Source organism: Ochotona curzoniae, unplaced genomic scaffold, assembly GCF_017591425.1.
Source record: "Ochotona curzoniae isolate NIBS_2020 unplaced genomic scaffold, NIBS_Ocur_1.0 contig_883, whole genome shotgun sequence".
Taxonomy (NCBI): domain Eukaryota; kingdom Metazoa; phylum Chordata; class Mammalia; order Lagomorpha; family Ochotonidae; genus Ochotona; species Ochotona curzoniae.
In genome coordinates this window covers 22,779,181-22,797,319 of record NW_024466599.1, presented here as the reverse complement: position 1 = coordinate 22,797,319, position 18,139 = coordinate 22,779,181, and the positions used below count along the sequence as shown (strand labels likewise).

Below are 18,139 nucleotides of genomic sequence, written 5' to 3'. Positions count from 1 at the left end.
TATCAATTCCCCCAGGTTTAGGCAAAAGCAAAGCAAAAAGCAATCAACACCTGGCAGGCATTCTGGGCCTAGTTAATGTCAAATTTGTGTTAACTCTACCAGTGTACCAGCACAGTTGCCTGTCCTTTCCTTTTTTAATTATTTTTTTGTCTGTTTGTTTAAAGATTTATTTATTTTTATTGGAAAGTCAGACACAAAGAGGAGGGGAGACAAAGGGAGATCTTCCATCCACTGATTCACTCCCGAGGCAGCTGCCAACAGCTAGAGCTGTGCTGATCCAAAGCCAGGAGCTTGGAGCCTCCTCTGGGTCTCCCACGTGGGTGCAGGGTTCCAAGGCTTTGGGTCATCCTCCAGTGCCTTCCCAGGTCACAAGAAGGGAGCTGGATGTGACCTGGGGCCACTGGGACCAGAACTGATGCCCCTACTGGATTCCAGTGTGTGCATGGAGAGGACTTCAGCCACTAGGCTATCATGATGGTATTTTTTTCAGATATGTGTGGAAGGTGGAGAACACCAGGCAAGGGAACAACAACCCAGCGCCCCCAACATGTGCTGCAGATCGCAGGGCAAGTATATATAGAAACATATTGGAACGGGAATACCTGAAGGCATGATAGACAGGAAGGAATGACTTCTAGGGTCTTCCTCAGGATGGCAGCACCCACCAGTATATCCAGTGACTTGGGTTTGGTGTCGGGCAGAGAAACACTGGACCGCAGAACTCACCTGACAGGAACCCACCTGACCTTCATGAGAGCTTGGGCTGGGAGAAGGTAAGGTGTGGCCAAGCACATGCAAAGGTCACATGAGGGCAGGCCATGCCAAGCAGGGCCACTGCACCCACCTGCACAAGTGCAAACTGGGGCTGGGAGCAGGCCTGGTAAACAGAACTCCTCTATTAGGCCATAACCCCCACTGGTGTGCATAAAGAACAGGTCTGTTGCGGGCCCACTGGGCTAAACTGCAGCACCCACTGCTTCACGTGAGAAGCAGCTGGGGTGGAACTGACCAGGCAGCTGCATCCACTGGCATACGTAATGACTAATACAACAAGAGTCAAGTCTGAGGTCATTCAAGGTAAGGCTTCATGGGGAATTCCCCATCTAGACTGCTAGAGTCAGACCCCAGCCATCCCAGGAAATCACGTGAGGTCTGACCTTCGAGTGCCTGTATGAGAACTGGGTCACCTCAGTTGCTGATGCCTGTGCAGTGGACAGTGTGCCCAGATGTATACAGGCGACTTGATGGCCAGCTCATCTTGGCCAGCAGAGTTCATTGACTGCCTTATTCAGAGGATGGAAAGCAGAACAGACTAGGCAATGGTGGCCAAGCTAGCAGCATGTTCCTGGTGTGTGGATGCACTAAGGTAGACTTTGTCAACCAACAGACACTGAAAAGATTTTTTCAACACTGGAACAATGAAACTAACAACTTCTCCAAACTATCTCAAGTAACACCCTCAGAACACTACTCTCCACATCAGGGTATGTAAGTTGTCATCAAATGACTGTTCCCCATCCTTGGTGCTGATGTGGCTTGACACAGCAAGGAATGGATCCTTTTTTCTCCTCCTCCTCCTCTTCCTCTTCCTCTTCCTCCTTTTCTTCCTCCTCCTTCTCCCCCCCGCCCCCGAAGACACAGGCAGCAAAAAAAAGTTTTCAAACATGCCCCACTCACCTTACTCCATACATGACCCTCCCCATTAACCCTAAAAAAAAGACCCACATGGTGTGCATCCATCTCAACTATGTAAATACTAAACAGAAAACTGAAAATTTTTAAATATATCAATTGATCTTATGCTTTAAGAAATCTTTTCCCTATGCACAATGATGAAACATTATGTAGAAAACTGGACCATCACTTCTCGGTGTTAACGTTTCCTTATCAGTCTAATCACATTCCATCAGAGAAATCATTAGGTACTGGGAAATAATCAAGCTCAGTCACTGTAGAAGATCCAAGTCCAGAATTCCAATTTTTGCTTAAAAGCGTCACTTTAACATTAGAAACTTCTCACAATGTGAAAGGTTATTTTCATTCCTCATGAAAAAGTGCATGACAAATAACCACGTCTGAATAAACATAGCTTATCTGCAAACCATGTTCTTTGAATTTATTTCTTCTCAGAGTTGGGGGTGGAGAGGAAAGAAAAGAGGGACAGAGAAAAGCAACAGGGAATGAAGTAGGAGAAGTGAGGTTTTCTTCTACTGGTTTACTCCCAGATGGATGGTTCTAACAGCCAGCAATGGACCAGGACCAAGCCAAGAGCCAGAACTTCACCAGAGCCTCCCACACAGGTGAAAGGGCCCAAACACTTATTCTATTCTTCACTGCTTCTCCCAGACCATTAGCAAGCAGCCACATTTGAAGTAGAGCAGTTGAAACATGAACCAGCACATACAGGATGCTGGAATAACAGGCAATAGTTTTATCCACTATGCCACAATGCTGGCCTCCTTCCAATTATTCATGCAAATAAAAACGTGTTCCTTGACACAAGCAATTAGCTCATCTTGGAATACGAAAAATTGCACAAATTCAGTTCCCTGAAACAATCCTTGTACTTCTGTAGGCAAAAGTATCTTGTGAATATTTCTCAGTTTATCATGGAATACTTAGAAAGATGTGCACTGGTGTTTATAAACATTCAATAAAATTACTTTAAAAATTTTTGTGCTTTTAACATATTTTGATTGACATGTAATATCTGTGCATTTCCTTGGGGTACAATATGATATTTCTACACATGTATACAGGACAGACTGATCAAATTCTACAAACTGGCAATTTTTACCTCATCAAGAACTTCTAAATGAAACATATTTTCAAGTGCACAGTTTGGAACACACATTATGCCTATCTGTATGAATTTCAATGCAAACAGGCATTGATCAAGACAAGTAATATTCTATTACGATAAAAATACTTTTGACTCGACAGAGCCTCTGAAAGCATCTCAGAAAACATAACTAGTCCAAGGAAAAGAAAATAAAAGGGACAATGGCACAACATTACATGGAAAAGCAAAGACAGTCAAATCACAGAGGATTTTATGTTGTATATCAGAGACTGATGTTCAGAGCAATAGCAATATATGAAAATATATTTCAAGAAGAGAAGTTAAACAATTAGGTTTGCATCCAAAAAAGAGCACACTCTGCAATGGGGAGAATGTTCAAAGCAAGAGACCAAAACAAAAGCTCTGACTGCAGTGCAGGCTCAAGGGGACTGGGTGTGGACTCTCATCATGCGAACAATTGGTAAGAGGCAACAGAGCACAGATGCAATATACATTGGTAGAAAAATGAGTAAGACCTGAATATAGCCTGAAAGTGGAGCACAAGAAAGAAGGAAGTTGAAATGCATGATATTTAATCAGTAAACACAGGCAGTAACAGACACACTCAAGGCCACTCAAGTCATCAAGCAACTGACAATCCAGTACATGTAACGTAATTGTCTTAATAAAAACTTTATATGTGTTGCTAACGAGTCAGAGTAGCTAAACATCCAGACAGTGAAAGGGGGAGAGCTGAAGCATTTCACATTTCCACTTTTCATTCCTCTGTTTTGCTTTTGTTCACAAATTCCTGATTTAAAAACAAAACTGAGATTAACACTCAAAACTTACTTACTTGAAGTGGTAGCTATCTCCATACGCTTGTAAATAAATGTTTAAACATTTCCATTAACTATTAATACTTGCAATAAGTGCAATTAGAAAAAACTTACAAGATAATAGCAATGCTTTATCTATTGAAAGTAGCTACAAATTCTAGCACTTAAAAGGAGTATACAAGTAGTGTTATACACAGAATCCTAAAGCTTTAGAAATGTGAAGGATAGATGTAATGCATACAAAGCTTACCCCAAAAAGGGATAGCGGATGCAAGAAATTATTTCTACATCCTTGCTAATTATACTAAGTATATATCAATTTCATGATTTTAAAATAAAATACATTGTATGATTTTGCAAAATCAACAAAAGGACATCAAATAAAATATAAGAAACTACAAGTAAATGTAAACTCTTATATGCAAATTAAAGTCATTTCAATAAGCAATGAAAAATAAAAACAAATTCACAACCATTCCAAATATAAACTTAATATAGTATTATTTTGTTCACATAGAGAGGGGACAAGGTAAGCAAAAGGTTTAATGATTGGCAGATTGTTAAGTTCTAAAGAATACTGGTTATGCAAAGACAAAACAGAGTAACAACATTCTAGGAGACTAAATAGTAACTTAAGATAACAACATTCAGGAGTCTCTTTAACAACAGAAGACACTACCTGAAAGGACATCTGATAAATCAATTTCATCAGACTGGACACCAATACTGCTGTTGTATACGTTTTTACAGGAAGAGCCACTCATCTCCAAATCAAACAGGACCGGATCAAATGGCGAGCTGTACAGCCCGTATCTGGAAAACAAAGCAGCAAAATAAAACATTTCCCATCAGCCATCTAATTAACAAATTACTTAACAGTTTTTATAGTGGTCTGACTCACAGGGCAGATAAAGATTCTAACCAGACTTAATTGACATCACATTCAGGGACTCTCAAATATGTTCTCTGTGGTTAATACACAGAAGACACTGTCCAAAGACCCAACACATGCAATCATATGATTCTGAGTCCAATAAGCTAGGAGCTAACACTCTAAGATGGCCAAGGGCAGACCTCAGGATACGAGGGCTGCTAAGTGCTCTTCTTTCCCATTCATTATAAGCACACAACAGAAAACACAAAACCTTTGAGGATAGTTCCACTAAAATCAAGATTTCTAATACAACTACAAAAGGAGTGCTCAAAGTGGAAGAACACTTAAAACAATGTAAAGTCAGGCAATATTTCACATCTAACCTTTCCCTGTTTCTTAATTCATTTTCATCAGAAACACACAAATCAAACACAGTGATTTATTTGTTATCATGCCACCTATAACAGATTACATTACTTTTATTCCATTACCAGGGAGTACTATTTTTAACTATTAAATATAATGTGTGCTCTGAATGACATCTGTCTTCAAAACTTCTCAAATCATCAAAAAACAGTGTTAAAGTAAAAAAGAAACAAAAAGAGGGTTCGGCACGGTAGCCTGGCGGCTTAAATCCCCGCCTTGAATGTGCTGGGATCTCATGTGGGCACCATTTGTGGACCCAGTGGTCCCACTTCCCATCCAGCTCCCTGCCCATGGCCTTGGAAAGCAGTCAAGGATGGCCCAAGACCTGGGGACCCTGCACTGCACGGGCAATCGACAAGAGGCTCCTGATCTGCTCAGCTCTGGCCATTGTGGCCACTTGGGGAGTGAATTAACAGATGGAAGATCTTCCTGTCTCTCTCTCCTCTCTGCAATATCATACTTTGCAATAAAATTTAAATAAATATTTAAAAGGTAAAAGAAACTGGAAAACTAAACCCTTACACTACATTCATTTCAAAACAATTAAACCATAAACCAAACATATTTTTTGAAGGAAAAGCAATGTACTGTATCTATTAGGTAACAGTCCTGTGCAAATATGGTATCACTTTACACATTCTAAAATACCTTGTTTGCAGTAAAGCCTCCATTGGTGTCAGCCTGTCCTGTAACTGTCTGGACACAGCAGTAAGCAAAGATGCACAAGCCGTACTGCATCCAGCCAAATCTTCATCTTTAACATAATTCAACAGGACAAAATACCAATAGACAGAACCTAGAAAACAACAATAAAAACGTTCGTGTTTCTCCCTTGCTCTCTAACAAAGTCAACTGCAGACTACACATTTACCAGTATATAATCTTTCACTGAAAAGACACATCCTTTTTCCGGAAAGGAAATCTGTAAAGCAGCTTAGAAAAAAGGACAAACTCTTTAAAGCGATCAAAGAAGATACAGAGGGGCTGCTATGGTGGTGTGGCACGGAAAGCTACCATCCAAGGTGCCAGCACCTCCCATGAGGAACCAGATTTTGTCCCAGCTCTTCCACTTATGATCCAGCTTTCTGCTCCTGCCCTGGGAAAGGGAGCACAAGGTGGCCCAACTGTTTGGGCCGCTGCCACTCATGGGTGAGACCAGACGGGCACCCAGGCTTCTGCTCTTGGCCTGGCTCAGCCCTGCCACTCATGGGTGAGACCAGACGGACACCCAGGCATCTGCTCTTGGCCTGGCTCAGCCCTGCCAATGCGGAAACCAGAGGACTGAAGGAGCACATCCAACACCTCTCCTGTCCCTCTGTCTAATTCCGCCTTTCAAATGAATAAACAAATCTTTAAAAGAAAGAGAGAGGATACACAATATGAAGTATATTCTGCGGTATAATCACACACTAAGAATCTCATATTCTAAGACATATCAAGTCAGTGCAGGCACTTTGATATAAAATAATGTCAACGGAGTCTGAGAAACATTTTAGAATTGCTGGAGAAATGCAGACACTAAAAGTCCTCTGAGTTATCTGTTAACAAGTACTTTATGTTTATGCTAATATTTTTTAAGTGAATGAATGGCAGTGAGCTTAAAACACTACAAATAAGTAAGCAGAGCAATTCTACACTGCTAATCAGATAAAAAACATGGCTTAAAAGAGGAATCATGGTGGTGTGAATTAAGACCTTTTCATGAAAATTAAGATGTTTCAGCTATACGTGCATTCCAGAATTTAAATACACCAACTCCAAAATTATCCTCTATTCTATATCCTCTATATCCTGCAAAGTTATCTTCTATTCTATACTTCCATAAGAGTTAGTGGAAAGTATGTTAGCGGTAAATATACTCTATACAATGATGAAATTGATAACCATTCATCAATTAACTTTGAGAAACTTTTCCTGCTTTATTTGAAAATATGCATCTCACTGAGGCCATAAGCAGAGAACTGGATGAGAAGTGGAGCAGCTGGGACACAAATTGCAATCCACAGGGGATCCTGGAGCTTGCAAGGTGAGGATGCAGCAACTGAGCACAGTGTCAGGCCCCATATGTAGTATTTTATAAGCCTAGTTTATAAATAAACTCTTGAACTGATTAATTACATACTTTGTATTAACAAAAGATTTATTTTTCATTGGAAAGGCAGATCTACAGAGAAAAGGAGAGACAGAGAGAAAGATCTTCCTTCCACTAGTTCACTCCCCAAATGGTTAAAGCATCTGGAGCTGAACTGAATCACAGCCAGGAGCCAGGAGCTTCATCCACATCTCCCAGGGGGTACAGGGTCCCAAGGACTTGGGCCAAGCAGAGAGCTGGATTCAAAGGGGAGCAGCCAAGGCACGAACCGGTTTCCATTCAGGATGCTGGCGTCAAAGGACAAAGCATTAGCCCGTTGAGCTAACAACCTGGCCCCAATTATATTTTTTCTCGAAATTCACTTGCAGAGTCTTCAAATGTTAACAAAAACCACCACCCCATCTTTGGAAATTCATAGTTCCCCCAAGTCATCCCCAAAATATGCTCACACAAGGAAACTTGATTATTTTACTTCTGTACGTCATCTAGTAGGCACTTGTGGAAATTTTCATTTATGACATTGGATCTACAGCCAGTGAATAACCAAACAATGCAATAATTAAGGAAAACACATATGAATTAAAAGATTTAATGTTTACTTAACTATCCCTTTAATCTTTTTCTAGAAATGTTATCAAAACAACATATGCCTACCGAAGAATATTTCTCAATCCCTTTAAAAATGAGGTAAATTACAGAACATAATGAGGCTAATAGACAAAAAAGAGATGCCCATTCTAATTGTGAGACATGCTATATAACTGTTGCCAGAAACATTAACTGTACATACCACCAGTTGCTGCTGCAGGCAAAAATGGCATGTTATCAAGTAAAGCCTTCAAAAGAACAGATCCAAATCCCGGCTGACATGGGTCACATTTGCCATTACTGAAAAGGGTTTAAAAAGGAAAAATTCAAAGTTATTACTCAATCCCTAAAACCATCAAACTGGAATGCTATCTTAACATCAAAGTACTCTAACATTAATTAAAAGAAAACTCTTAGTTAAATATATATATAAACATACAGAAAGATGGTAGGGACTGAATAAACCACATAATAATCACTGGAAACATTATGTGCTAAACCATTTTAATACAAAGGGCTAACAAGTAAGTCCAGTCTACAATAACCATTAGCTGCTAAAGATTTCTTGGACAGCTTTAGTTTTCAGAGTCAAACAAAATGTTGTTTACAATGTTACAGAAAAGTCCAGTGAGATGGTTACCTGAGGATATTCTTAAATCCTAGGAAAAATAAGATTAAAAGGTAAGCTTATCTTAGTGCAAAATAATTTTGAAATTCATGTCAATGAGGGGTATTTAAGTTGAACAAAAAAAAAAACCCCACACTATGACAAAACCATTTAGGAATGCCAAGCTTGCACTTTTGAAATGAACAACTATACATGTTTATGGGCTACAGTATGATATTTCAATAAATGTATATAATACATACTGATCAAAACAGGGTATAATTAACCTCATTCTATGAGATTCCTTTATGAATATAGATTCCTATTATACACTGTATGAACAGAAAAAAATGGACTGATTGCACCAAAATATCTTTTTTTTAAAAAAGTATTTAATTGCAGTCAAACGGAAGCATAAGGAAATAGACAGAGAACATTGCCCAACTGAGTCTGAAATGAGCCAGATCCGGCCACAGCCAAAGCATGGCGATGGGAACGCAGGTCAGGACTTATCCTTTGATAGCAGCAGCCCCAAACCACTGCCTAGCAAGGTTTTTATCAGCAAGAAGTTGGAGTTAGAGCCACTGCCAGAAATTAAACCACAATATAATGATGTGGGATGGGAGCATGTTAACCACTCAGCAAACTGCTCACCCAAAGTGAATGCTATCCTTTAATCCTACCTTTCTATCAACAGTCTTCATCACAAGAAACAAAGCATCAGATAAACAACTAGGAAGAGTAAGGAATGAAAGGGTGACAATGGCTTCACATACCAAATGCTTCAAAGTGCTACTAACACATGGACAAACTCACAGGATTCTTTTATTAACAGACTTACTTAAGAACACAGCACGACCTGATAACCCAAAAATTCTGTCTTAGAATCTCAGTAGTCCTCACCAACTTCTGAAATGTTAAGTTATACACACACATTTCACTGAATATCCAATCACAAAGGATATAGTCCAATCAAACTGTAGATACACATACAGAAAGTATACTGTCAACTGAGAACACACCAACCTGATGCACAAGGCTAGAAAGCGGGCACACTTATGGGCTATACTGCGTCCTGCCTCAAAGAAGCACACACGTATGATGTCCGAAAGACACTTCCGTGTTTTTGAAAGTAGACTCTCATTTCCCTCCTTTGAGCTGCAAAACAATACCAGACATTTAGATTTCTCTTAAGACATCCAAAGAGCAACCAACAGTGATAAGCAAACAAACAAATAAGCAAATTAACCTTCCAGGTCCATTTGAATGCACTCCAGCTAACCAACAAAGAGTGTCCAACACAAGGCTCTGGGCGTGTTCTGTGATCTGACCATCATCTACTTTTCTGCAAAGAGTGTCAAGAAGCTTCTCATGAAATTCTGAAAATTGTAACATGGCACATCGCTGCACTCTACAAGAAAATAAAACAAAATTACCAAATAAAATGGAACAATCAGATTCAACAACCTATTTGATCATGTAATGCTTTAAGTCATGGATATCATAATTATGTTTTCAAAATGTTTATGAGGCCATTGTAGTGACATGACAAGCAAAGATCCAAGCTGCGATGCAGGCAGCCCAAACATATACCGGTTCAATGCCCCAGCGCCTCTACTTCCAATCCAGCTGTGGGCAAATATGACTGGAAAAACAGTGGAAGAGGACCCAAGTGCTTGGGTCTTTATATCTAGAGGGGAGATTGGGAATAAGCGCCTGCTTCCTGGCTCCCAGCTCCCAGCTCCCAGCTCCAGCTTTGACATGGCCCAGCTACACCCACTGCAGTTGGCAGAATAAACCAACAGATCCAAGATATGCATCACTGATTTTCTTTCAGTAATGCTAACTTTCAAATAAATAAATCTTGAAGAAAAAAAAAAACACATAAATAACCAGGCCTGGCATAGTAGACTAGCGGCTAAAGTCCTTGCCTTGAATGCACCAGCATCCCAAATGGGTGCTGATTCTAATCCCAGCACCTCCGCTTCCCATCCAGCTCCATGCTTTGGGCCTGGGAAAGCAGTCAAAGACGAGCCATAGCTTTCGGACCCTAAACCCATGTGGGAGACCTGGAAGAAGTTTCTGGATCCTGGCTTTCGATCAGCTAAGGCTGTTGCGGCCACTTAGTGAATCTGTGGACGGAAGATCTTCCTCTCTCTCCTCTTCTCTGTATATCTGACTTTCCATTTAAAATAAAATAAGTCTTTTTTTTTTTTTAATTTACAGGAAATATGTGGATTATTATCTAGCTCTACATGCTTATTCCAGCATTTAGGTGAACAAACTGTGAGAAGTATCAATGATTGGTTTAGTTAGTAAGTGGACTCTTGCCATGTACACGGATACCCAGGGCCAGCCACTGTGGACAAGATACTTAGGGAATAAACCGGCCAACAGAAACGATGTCTCACTTTGTATATCCCTCCTTCACAAAAAAATAATCAAAACACAAACGGCTTTTCCACTAGCATAATGAAGAATTTCACTTGTACAAAATTTTACCAGAAACAAATTTACAATAATGTATTACAGTCTGACAATCACTAGAACGACTAGAACTTCAAATTTTATTCATTTCCTTCCTCATCTATTACTAGCATATAATAAGCACAGTTACACACAGCATTAATAAACCAATGAGGTAGTAAAATACCTCAAATCCTCACTGGTTTAGAATGTCTTAAGATATAAGAAAAGCAACAAAAATATCAGGCAGGCAATGAAGTCTGGCATCCAGTACAAATGCTAATTAGGGGAACACTGTAGTGGCATGGCAGGCATAGTCACTGCATATTAACACTGACTCTCTAGAATGGGCCCCAGTTTATATCCCAGGCTGCTCCAGTGGGGTGTGATCCAGCTCCCTGCTAATGGCCCGGTAAAAGCAGCAGCAGATGACCACATGTTTGGGCTTCTGCCACCAACAGGCAGGATCTAGAGGAAATTCAGGAATTACGTCCTGGCTTCTCCTGGCTTCAGCTTGACTTAGCCTGGCCATTGGGGCCGACCATTTAGGAAGTAAACTGGTAGACAGGAGGATACCTCACAATTTCATTTTTTCCTCTCTCTCTTCCTCTATAACTCTGACTTTCAAACAAATTTTTAAAATAATTTAAAAAGAAAAACAAAAACAAAAGATAGAAAATAAGTCAGAAATTAAGTAACCCTGACACCTTGAACTTGAATGAGGACTGTGGTCTGTCAGTATGTGAAGGAAGAACATGAACTATACCTCTTGGGGACGTTTGATAAAATGGTAAAAAAAAAAAAGTAAATGGGTTTGAATCCTAGCAGAAGCTCCTGACTCCAAGCTACAGTAGGCGCAAACCATGGAAGCAGCAGTAATGACTCAACTAGGTAGGTTCCAGCCACCCAAAATAGGCAACCGGAATTGAGTTCCTAGCTCCTGCTTTGAACCTGGGACCAACAATTTAACTAGTAAGGAGCAGGGCCTAGCAGCTAAAGTCCTCGCCTTGCATGCACCGGGATCCCTTATGGGCACTGGTTCATAATCCAGCTGCTCCACTTCCCATTCAGCTCCTTGCTTATAGCCTAAGAAAGCAGTCCAGGACAGCCCAAAGCCTTCTAACTCTGCATCCGTTTCAGAGACCTGGAAGAAGTTCCTGGCTCCTGGTTTTGGATTGGCATAGCACCCGCTGTTGCGGCCACTTGGGGAGTGAATCATCGGACAGAAGATCTTCCTCTCTGTCTCTCCTCCTATCTGTATTTCTTACTTTACAATAAAAATAAAACAAATCTTAAAAAAAAAAAAAAAGATAATTACAACCACCATTGTGTGTGTAGGCTAATGTGGGCGATGGACTAAGCGAGACCCTACACTGGCTCACAAACACAGGGGTAAGGTTGGAGTTATCTCTGGTGAGGCTTTTTTGGGGACCCCATTCCAACTGGATTATGGAATTGAAACTCCCAAAAACAGTAAAAATCCCAGGACTAGTGGGTTAATCATGCAGTGCCTTTGTCAGAACTGGGTCTCCATGGTTGCTGAGGCCTGTGTGGTGAGTGGCATGCCCAGATGCTCATGAGAACATGACAACCAGTCATTCAGGCCTGCAGAGGACATCTAGTACCATGCAGGGTAGAAAAAATTGGACAGCTCTCTCGGCTAATTATCTGGGCAAACAGAGATTCTAAGGTGGACTATGTCAGCCAGTGAACCTTGGAAGGATTTCCTCAACCTTGCAGCAATCAAATCAACAGCATCTCAGAACCACTGAAACCACTTAAGCAGTAACCTCAGAGCATATTGCACACAGGGGACCTGGGATAACATCCGGTGGCCTTCCCTATTCCTGCTTACTGACATGGTTGAGTTGTTGGAAGGGGCCCACTCCCCTTTTCTCTCCATTTCTCCCAGAGTCCAGAAGGAAGCTGCAGGCAGATGTCATACCCACTTCCTCCCATTCCTCAACCCTCTCCATCCTAATTGGTGGTCTACACTGGCATGCATCCGTCTCAACCATGTAAGCATCATCAAAAATAAAATGTATTATTAATTTAAAAAAAGTCAACAGCAGATGCAGGAGCACTAACTTGCCTGTTTCACACGCTCCTTCTGTTTTTTAGTTCATTACAATTGTGGCCGGGTTTTTTTATGTTTATGTTTTATATATTTATTAGCACAAGTATATCAGGAGAATGAAACTACCTTTCCTTAGGGATAGAAGTTTTCTTGAATCTTCTAATGGTGACTGAGACTTCCTGCAGTAAATCGCAGCCGCGGAGGTTTTCAGCTTTCCGAGTACTACTGGCATTTTCATTCTTCACATTAGATGATTTTTCCTAAGCATACAATAAATGGCTAAATCAATAAACAAAACTAAAACACTTATTTATACTTAAAGTTGTGAAAGAAAATGTAACTGAATCATGATTATCAAAACATATATCTCAAAAGCATAGTTTTTATTCTCATATTCAACACGATTTTCTTAAAAACAAATAAATATAAAGCGGGGTTGAAGACAGTCACTATGCTAAAGTCAATAATTAAAGATTATAAAACCAAAGCCTTAACAACTCCAGTTACAGCTCTTAATAAAAGACACAACAATTTCTCAACTCCTACTCTCCAGTGTTAGAAAAAATTTTAAATGAGATATGATACTATCTACTCTGTCTAACTCAGAGCTGTTTTTGATAATAAAATCAGAAAAGGTACATGGAGCTCCTTGAAAAATGTACAAATCCAATACTAATACTGCCAGTTGTAATAACATTGAAAAATAAAACCTCTGGAATTCAGTGCAATCTGAGATCAGACAATTATGAAGACCCAGCAGGTTACACAACTAAAATCAACTATGAAGACTGAGACACATTTCTAAAGTTACTGTGGAACTTCTTTTCCTGGATCCTCCCAAATGTTCTCTTTGTCGTTCTTTCTCTCTCTCTCACACAGACACACACACATAACACATACATAAAACACACACTGAGCTTCCATTACAGGATACAGCATCACAGGCTGATGAGTCCTTTTTAATGGAAGGAAATACCTGTTAATAATTATTTCCTTCGGAGTACACTTACAAAAGCTAAAGAATTTGCCTAAAGCTAATTAAAAACATTGCCTCCTTACTTGTATTTCTGCAAATTATCGCAAAGAGAAAATACAAACCAAGTGTCAGGGACAACATCAACGAAGAACAAAACTACTTCTGCAGTATATCAACTCTCACGCTCAACTCTTTAGAGTCACCCAGGTCCCAGAGCGTAGTGCCGTACCTTGCCTGCTGCAACTTTAGCCAAGAGGGAGGCCAGCGAGTAGCCCTTGTTACTCTGGTGTTTCAGGGATGGGAGTCTCACAACAGGACGTACACCACCGTTACAAATATCGTCTGTTCCTCTTTCATTCACTGCCTTCACGTGGATTAAAAATGAGCGATATTTTCCTCCTGCCATACCTAAAGGAATAGCATACAATATGATGAAGAACTGAATCACCAAAAGTCAATCTTTTTTTAATCTTCACAGAGCAAGCTACAGAGTAACTCTGACAACAACAAAAATACACTAGGTCAGAATCATTTAAGTACACTGTTTGATCACAGTAATACTGTGTAGTCTTCATACAATGGCCACAAAAAGCACAGGGAGTTATTCATACCTGTGTGTGTGTGTACACAGCACTAAGGTACTCACAATTAAAAGAAACACCTTAAAGTCACTGCTGGATGTGAATGAAGATTCCACCAGGTATCATGCATGTGTAAAGTACTAAGTGTATACCTCACTCAGGAGATAATGAAAATTAGAATTCCTTTGTCTGGCATGGTAGAAACCACTCTAGTTAAACAGTCATCATCACTAGTGCTTCATGTTGTTTCAATTAAATCGAGATCATACTACATAATCTACATGTGAAATACTTTGCAAAAATACCTTGCGATGAATACATCTGCCAGCACAATACTGATCTACTGTTGCCTTAGCAATTATAAATCCTTTTGTGACACCAAGAGTACCTTTCTTGTTTCCCATGTACCAGCCTACCTATGTGCTTGCACCATCCTGTCAACAATTCCTCCTGAACTATTCTAGATTCAAACACCTAACAAAACTCTCCTGGATCAAAAACCTATTCAATCTTCTTTTTTTTTGTTGGGGGGGCGGCGGTGCAGAGGGAGTGATTCACTTTTTATACTTCTATTAAAATTTAACAATCATTTTCTCCAGTTTGCATGATTTTGAAGAGATTTTTCTCAAAAATTTGGGACCAGTGCTGTGGCATAGTAGATAGTCACTGCCTGTGACATCAGCTCCCACACTGGCGTGAGTTCAAGTCGCAGCTGTTCCACTTCAAATCCCGTTCCCTGCCAATGTACCTAGGAAAGCAGTGGAAGATGCCTAAGTGCTTGTACTCAGGTAGTAGACCTGGAAGAAGTTCCGGTCTGCTTCCTTTCAACTGGCCCAGCTCTGGTGCTTGTAGGAAGTGGATGGAAGACCTCTCTCTTCCCCACCACCACCTCTCACTGCCCCACCTCTCAACCTTTCTCCCTCTTTCCTACTCCTCTCCCTGTAACTTTGCCTTCCAAATAACTAAATGTCTGAAACTTAATCAATGAATAAGATATAGTAAAGTAACTACAGTAACCTTACACATACAAAGGTTCCCTCTCCTTTATTCAACATCTCCGGTGGATGTCTGAAACCATGTACCAAGTCCTCCATGTATTATATCTTTTCCTATATATAACACACCTACAATAATGTTTAATGTCTTTTTCATTTTAAAGAAACATCTGCCACACTGTGGCCAGAATTTTGTCAGTCTGAGATGTGATTATAAAAATAACATGAATTTCCTTTTTCTTCCTCACAAGTTCACAAACAGACGATTCATTCTCATTGATCATCTTAGCTACCTAGTTTAATACCATTTTACTTCCTTCACATAAGTTAAAAACTTTCACCTTTTCCCTTGAAAGAAGTACTGAAAGGGAGTAAGTTTCTACCCTATCAGTAAAAAACCTGAGTCCCTCACATGGGTTCAAGTCTCAGTTACTGACTCCAACTTCTTGTTAACACATTCTCTGGGAGACAAAAGTAACAGTTCAAATAATTGGGATCCTGACACACAGGACACCTGCACTGACTTCTCCACTTCTGTCCCAGGCCAGCACTGGCCTATAGCTATTTAGGAGTCTACCAGACAGAGAAAGCTGTCCATCTGTCTATTTTTCTGCCTTCCAAACAAACTATAGAAGAAATCACAAGCTAAACTTCCTAACTTGTCTTAGGCATGTTTCATTCTTGCACTTTGGGGCCACTACGAAGTCAAATGCAGTTACATGAACACGGCCCAGGGACACTTCAATAGTCCAGCTCACAGGTGAGAAGGCCACTGGTGAGGAGTCAGTCTATCTGGCATAGACAGGTTACACAAAGGCATGACTCATGACTGGGCCTGCGTGGAGCAGAACGAAGTGAGATTCATCACACTATTCACAACAGCTCACAGTTTAAAGCCGTTTAGCTGGTTACTCCTGGGATTTCCACTTAACATTTTTTCACTAAGACTGACCATGGGAACGAACTGCAGAAAATAAAACTACACATAAGAGGAATTACTATATACTATGCACTGTAACTAAACATAAATGTTAATGTGACAAACTATGAAGGGCATTAAAAATTAAATAGATTAAACAAATAAAAACAGCTGTTATTTAGGTAGTAAGCTGTTCTTGATTTGGGGAAGGATCTTCACATCTCCCTTGCCTCCAATCATTTTCAACCATCAAAACAGAGGTTTTATTTGATTAATTTGCTTTTGCTTAATCCATCCCTCAGATATAAAAGCTGAAAAAAATTCATACTAGTATTTCTACATATTATCCAGATAACAGTTCACTATTAAACAACATTTATTATAATTTTTGTTTATTATACTCAAGTCACTCTATCTCAATATATACCAAAAGACTCTTCCAGAAAACCTGTGAATAAAAATGCAGTATGTAACACTCTTGAACACAAACTCTAAAATTACAGGAAATACAAAATGATATAATATGCACCATAACTTAGAAGATCTTGGTTGTCACCCTGCAGCCACTTCCTTATATTTTTTCAAAAAGAACTAAGACCATTACTCAAAAAAGAGAATATAGATTTCACACACAATGATTTGAATAAATAACTTCAGAAAACAGTAAGCTATTAGAATAATCAAGTCCTAAATAAAACACTGTGCCTTTTACTGTTAGTTCATTTTTTTTTAATGTTTACAATGTGTTATTCATTCTGCTTGGTTAAATGTATTACTTCACCTTTAACAAGTTTGGGGCTTGTTAACGTCAACATCCCAGCATGCCCTGACAGGTCAAGGCCACTAGCAAGCCATACCGGCCCACACAGAATGTCTTCCTTATGATCCTCTAAAAATGGACATAACCTAAGACCTAAAAAGAAAAACATACATTTTTTCTTTTAAATTACTTATTTTTTAAAAATTTACATATAATACCATCACACAAAATTAGCATACTTAGACGTATTTAAGAAAGAATCATGGTCATGCTAAGGAACGATAATCAATTTCCAATATATGATGTTGCTTTCCAGTCCCATATTATTTTAAATTTCACCTTGATTTTCAAAAAATGTGTAAGACCAAGACGTGATTTCAAATTGCAAGGCATAACGAAAAAAAAGAAAGAAGGAAGAAGAATGCAAGTATTAGCGCAGCTATGTTCACAAAGATGAGCTGGAAGTTAAAGCATATTGCCAAAGCAGAAATATTGGTTATTTTTCGTTGTGTTTTTAAAACCAACTTTTTGCAAGCCAGAAGGAAATCTGTGCCCAACATGATGCATTTGGATCAGCACTCCTCTTACTGTCAGGGACAACAGCTCTACGATTTAACTCACACTGTGATTCCTCTACATCCATGTGCTGCATTTCTTCATTCAAATCAATCAGGGACGGTTTCCCATTTTGTTCCACTTCAATGTTAAGAGCTGGAGACAAAGGAAAGGTGATCTGCCTATCTACTGCTGTTTCTAGAGGATAAAAATATTGATAAACTTAGTTGTGTTTAATATCAATAATTTATGTGCCTAAAAGCCTAAATTTTCTAATTGGGAACTACTGCGATTTTCCTGCTATGAAACAGCTATGATGAGAGAAGAAAATTCAACTAACTGCTTTACGTACTTCTCCCTCCTCTAATAAAGGAAAATTCACCTGCAGAAGTAACTTATTGCCAACTAAAGTTCTTACGCTCAGCTACACAATTTAAGTGCCTGCAGAGTTTTTTAAAAATCACAGGTCTAAGTCCCAGACTCAATTAATTATCAAAATATTATGATTCACAAAAATGAACACACAAAATACAAAAACACATGCATGCACGAAGTCACATCAAGATACAAATGCATCTATATAAACAGTATGTGCAATTCTT

At 39.5% G+C, this 18,139-nt stretch overlaps 1 protein-coding gene across 9 annotated transcripts in view; it reads right to left on the bottom strand.

The window, feature by feature from the left end:
• The window catches only part of BIRC6 (baculoviral IAP repeat containing 6), a 184,054-nt gene that overhangs the window by 104,070 nt on the left and 61,845 nt on the right, over positions 1–18,139 (bottom strand). For 5 of the 9 annotated variants that reach the window (XR_005885163.1, XM_040993040.1, XM_040993042.1 and 2 more), the window contains exons 14-22: positions 17,604–17,735; positions 17,004–17,135; positions 13,957–14,135; positions 12,878–13,011; positions 9,458–9,619; positions 9,235–9,366; positions 7,804–7,901; positions 5,570–5,717; positions 4,301–4,434 (exon numbers count right to left, since the gene is read on the bottom strand). Coding sequence is in view for 8 of the 9 variants with exons in the window: in XM_040993040.1 (XP_040848974.1) it covers positions 4,301–4,434; positions 5,570–5,717; positions 7,804–7,901; positions 9,235–9,366; positions 9,458–9,619; positions 12,878–13,011; positions 13,957–14,135; positions 17,004–17,135; positions 17,604–17,735 (1,251 nt within the window). In the remaining variant the exon portion in view is untranslated. The remainder of the gene's footprint in view (positions 1–4,300; positions 4,435–5,569; positions 5,718–7,803; positions 7,902–9,234; positions 9,367–9,457; positions 9,620–12,877; positions 13,012–13,956; positions 14,136–17,003; positions 17,136–17,603; positions 17,736–18,139) is intronic. The other 4 variants (XM_040993044.1, XM_040993043.1, XM_040993045.1 and 1 more) reach the window with 2 other exon arrangements.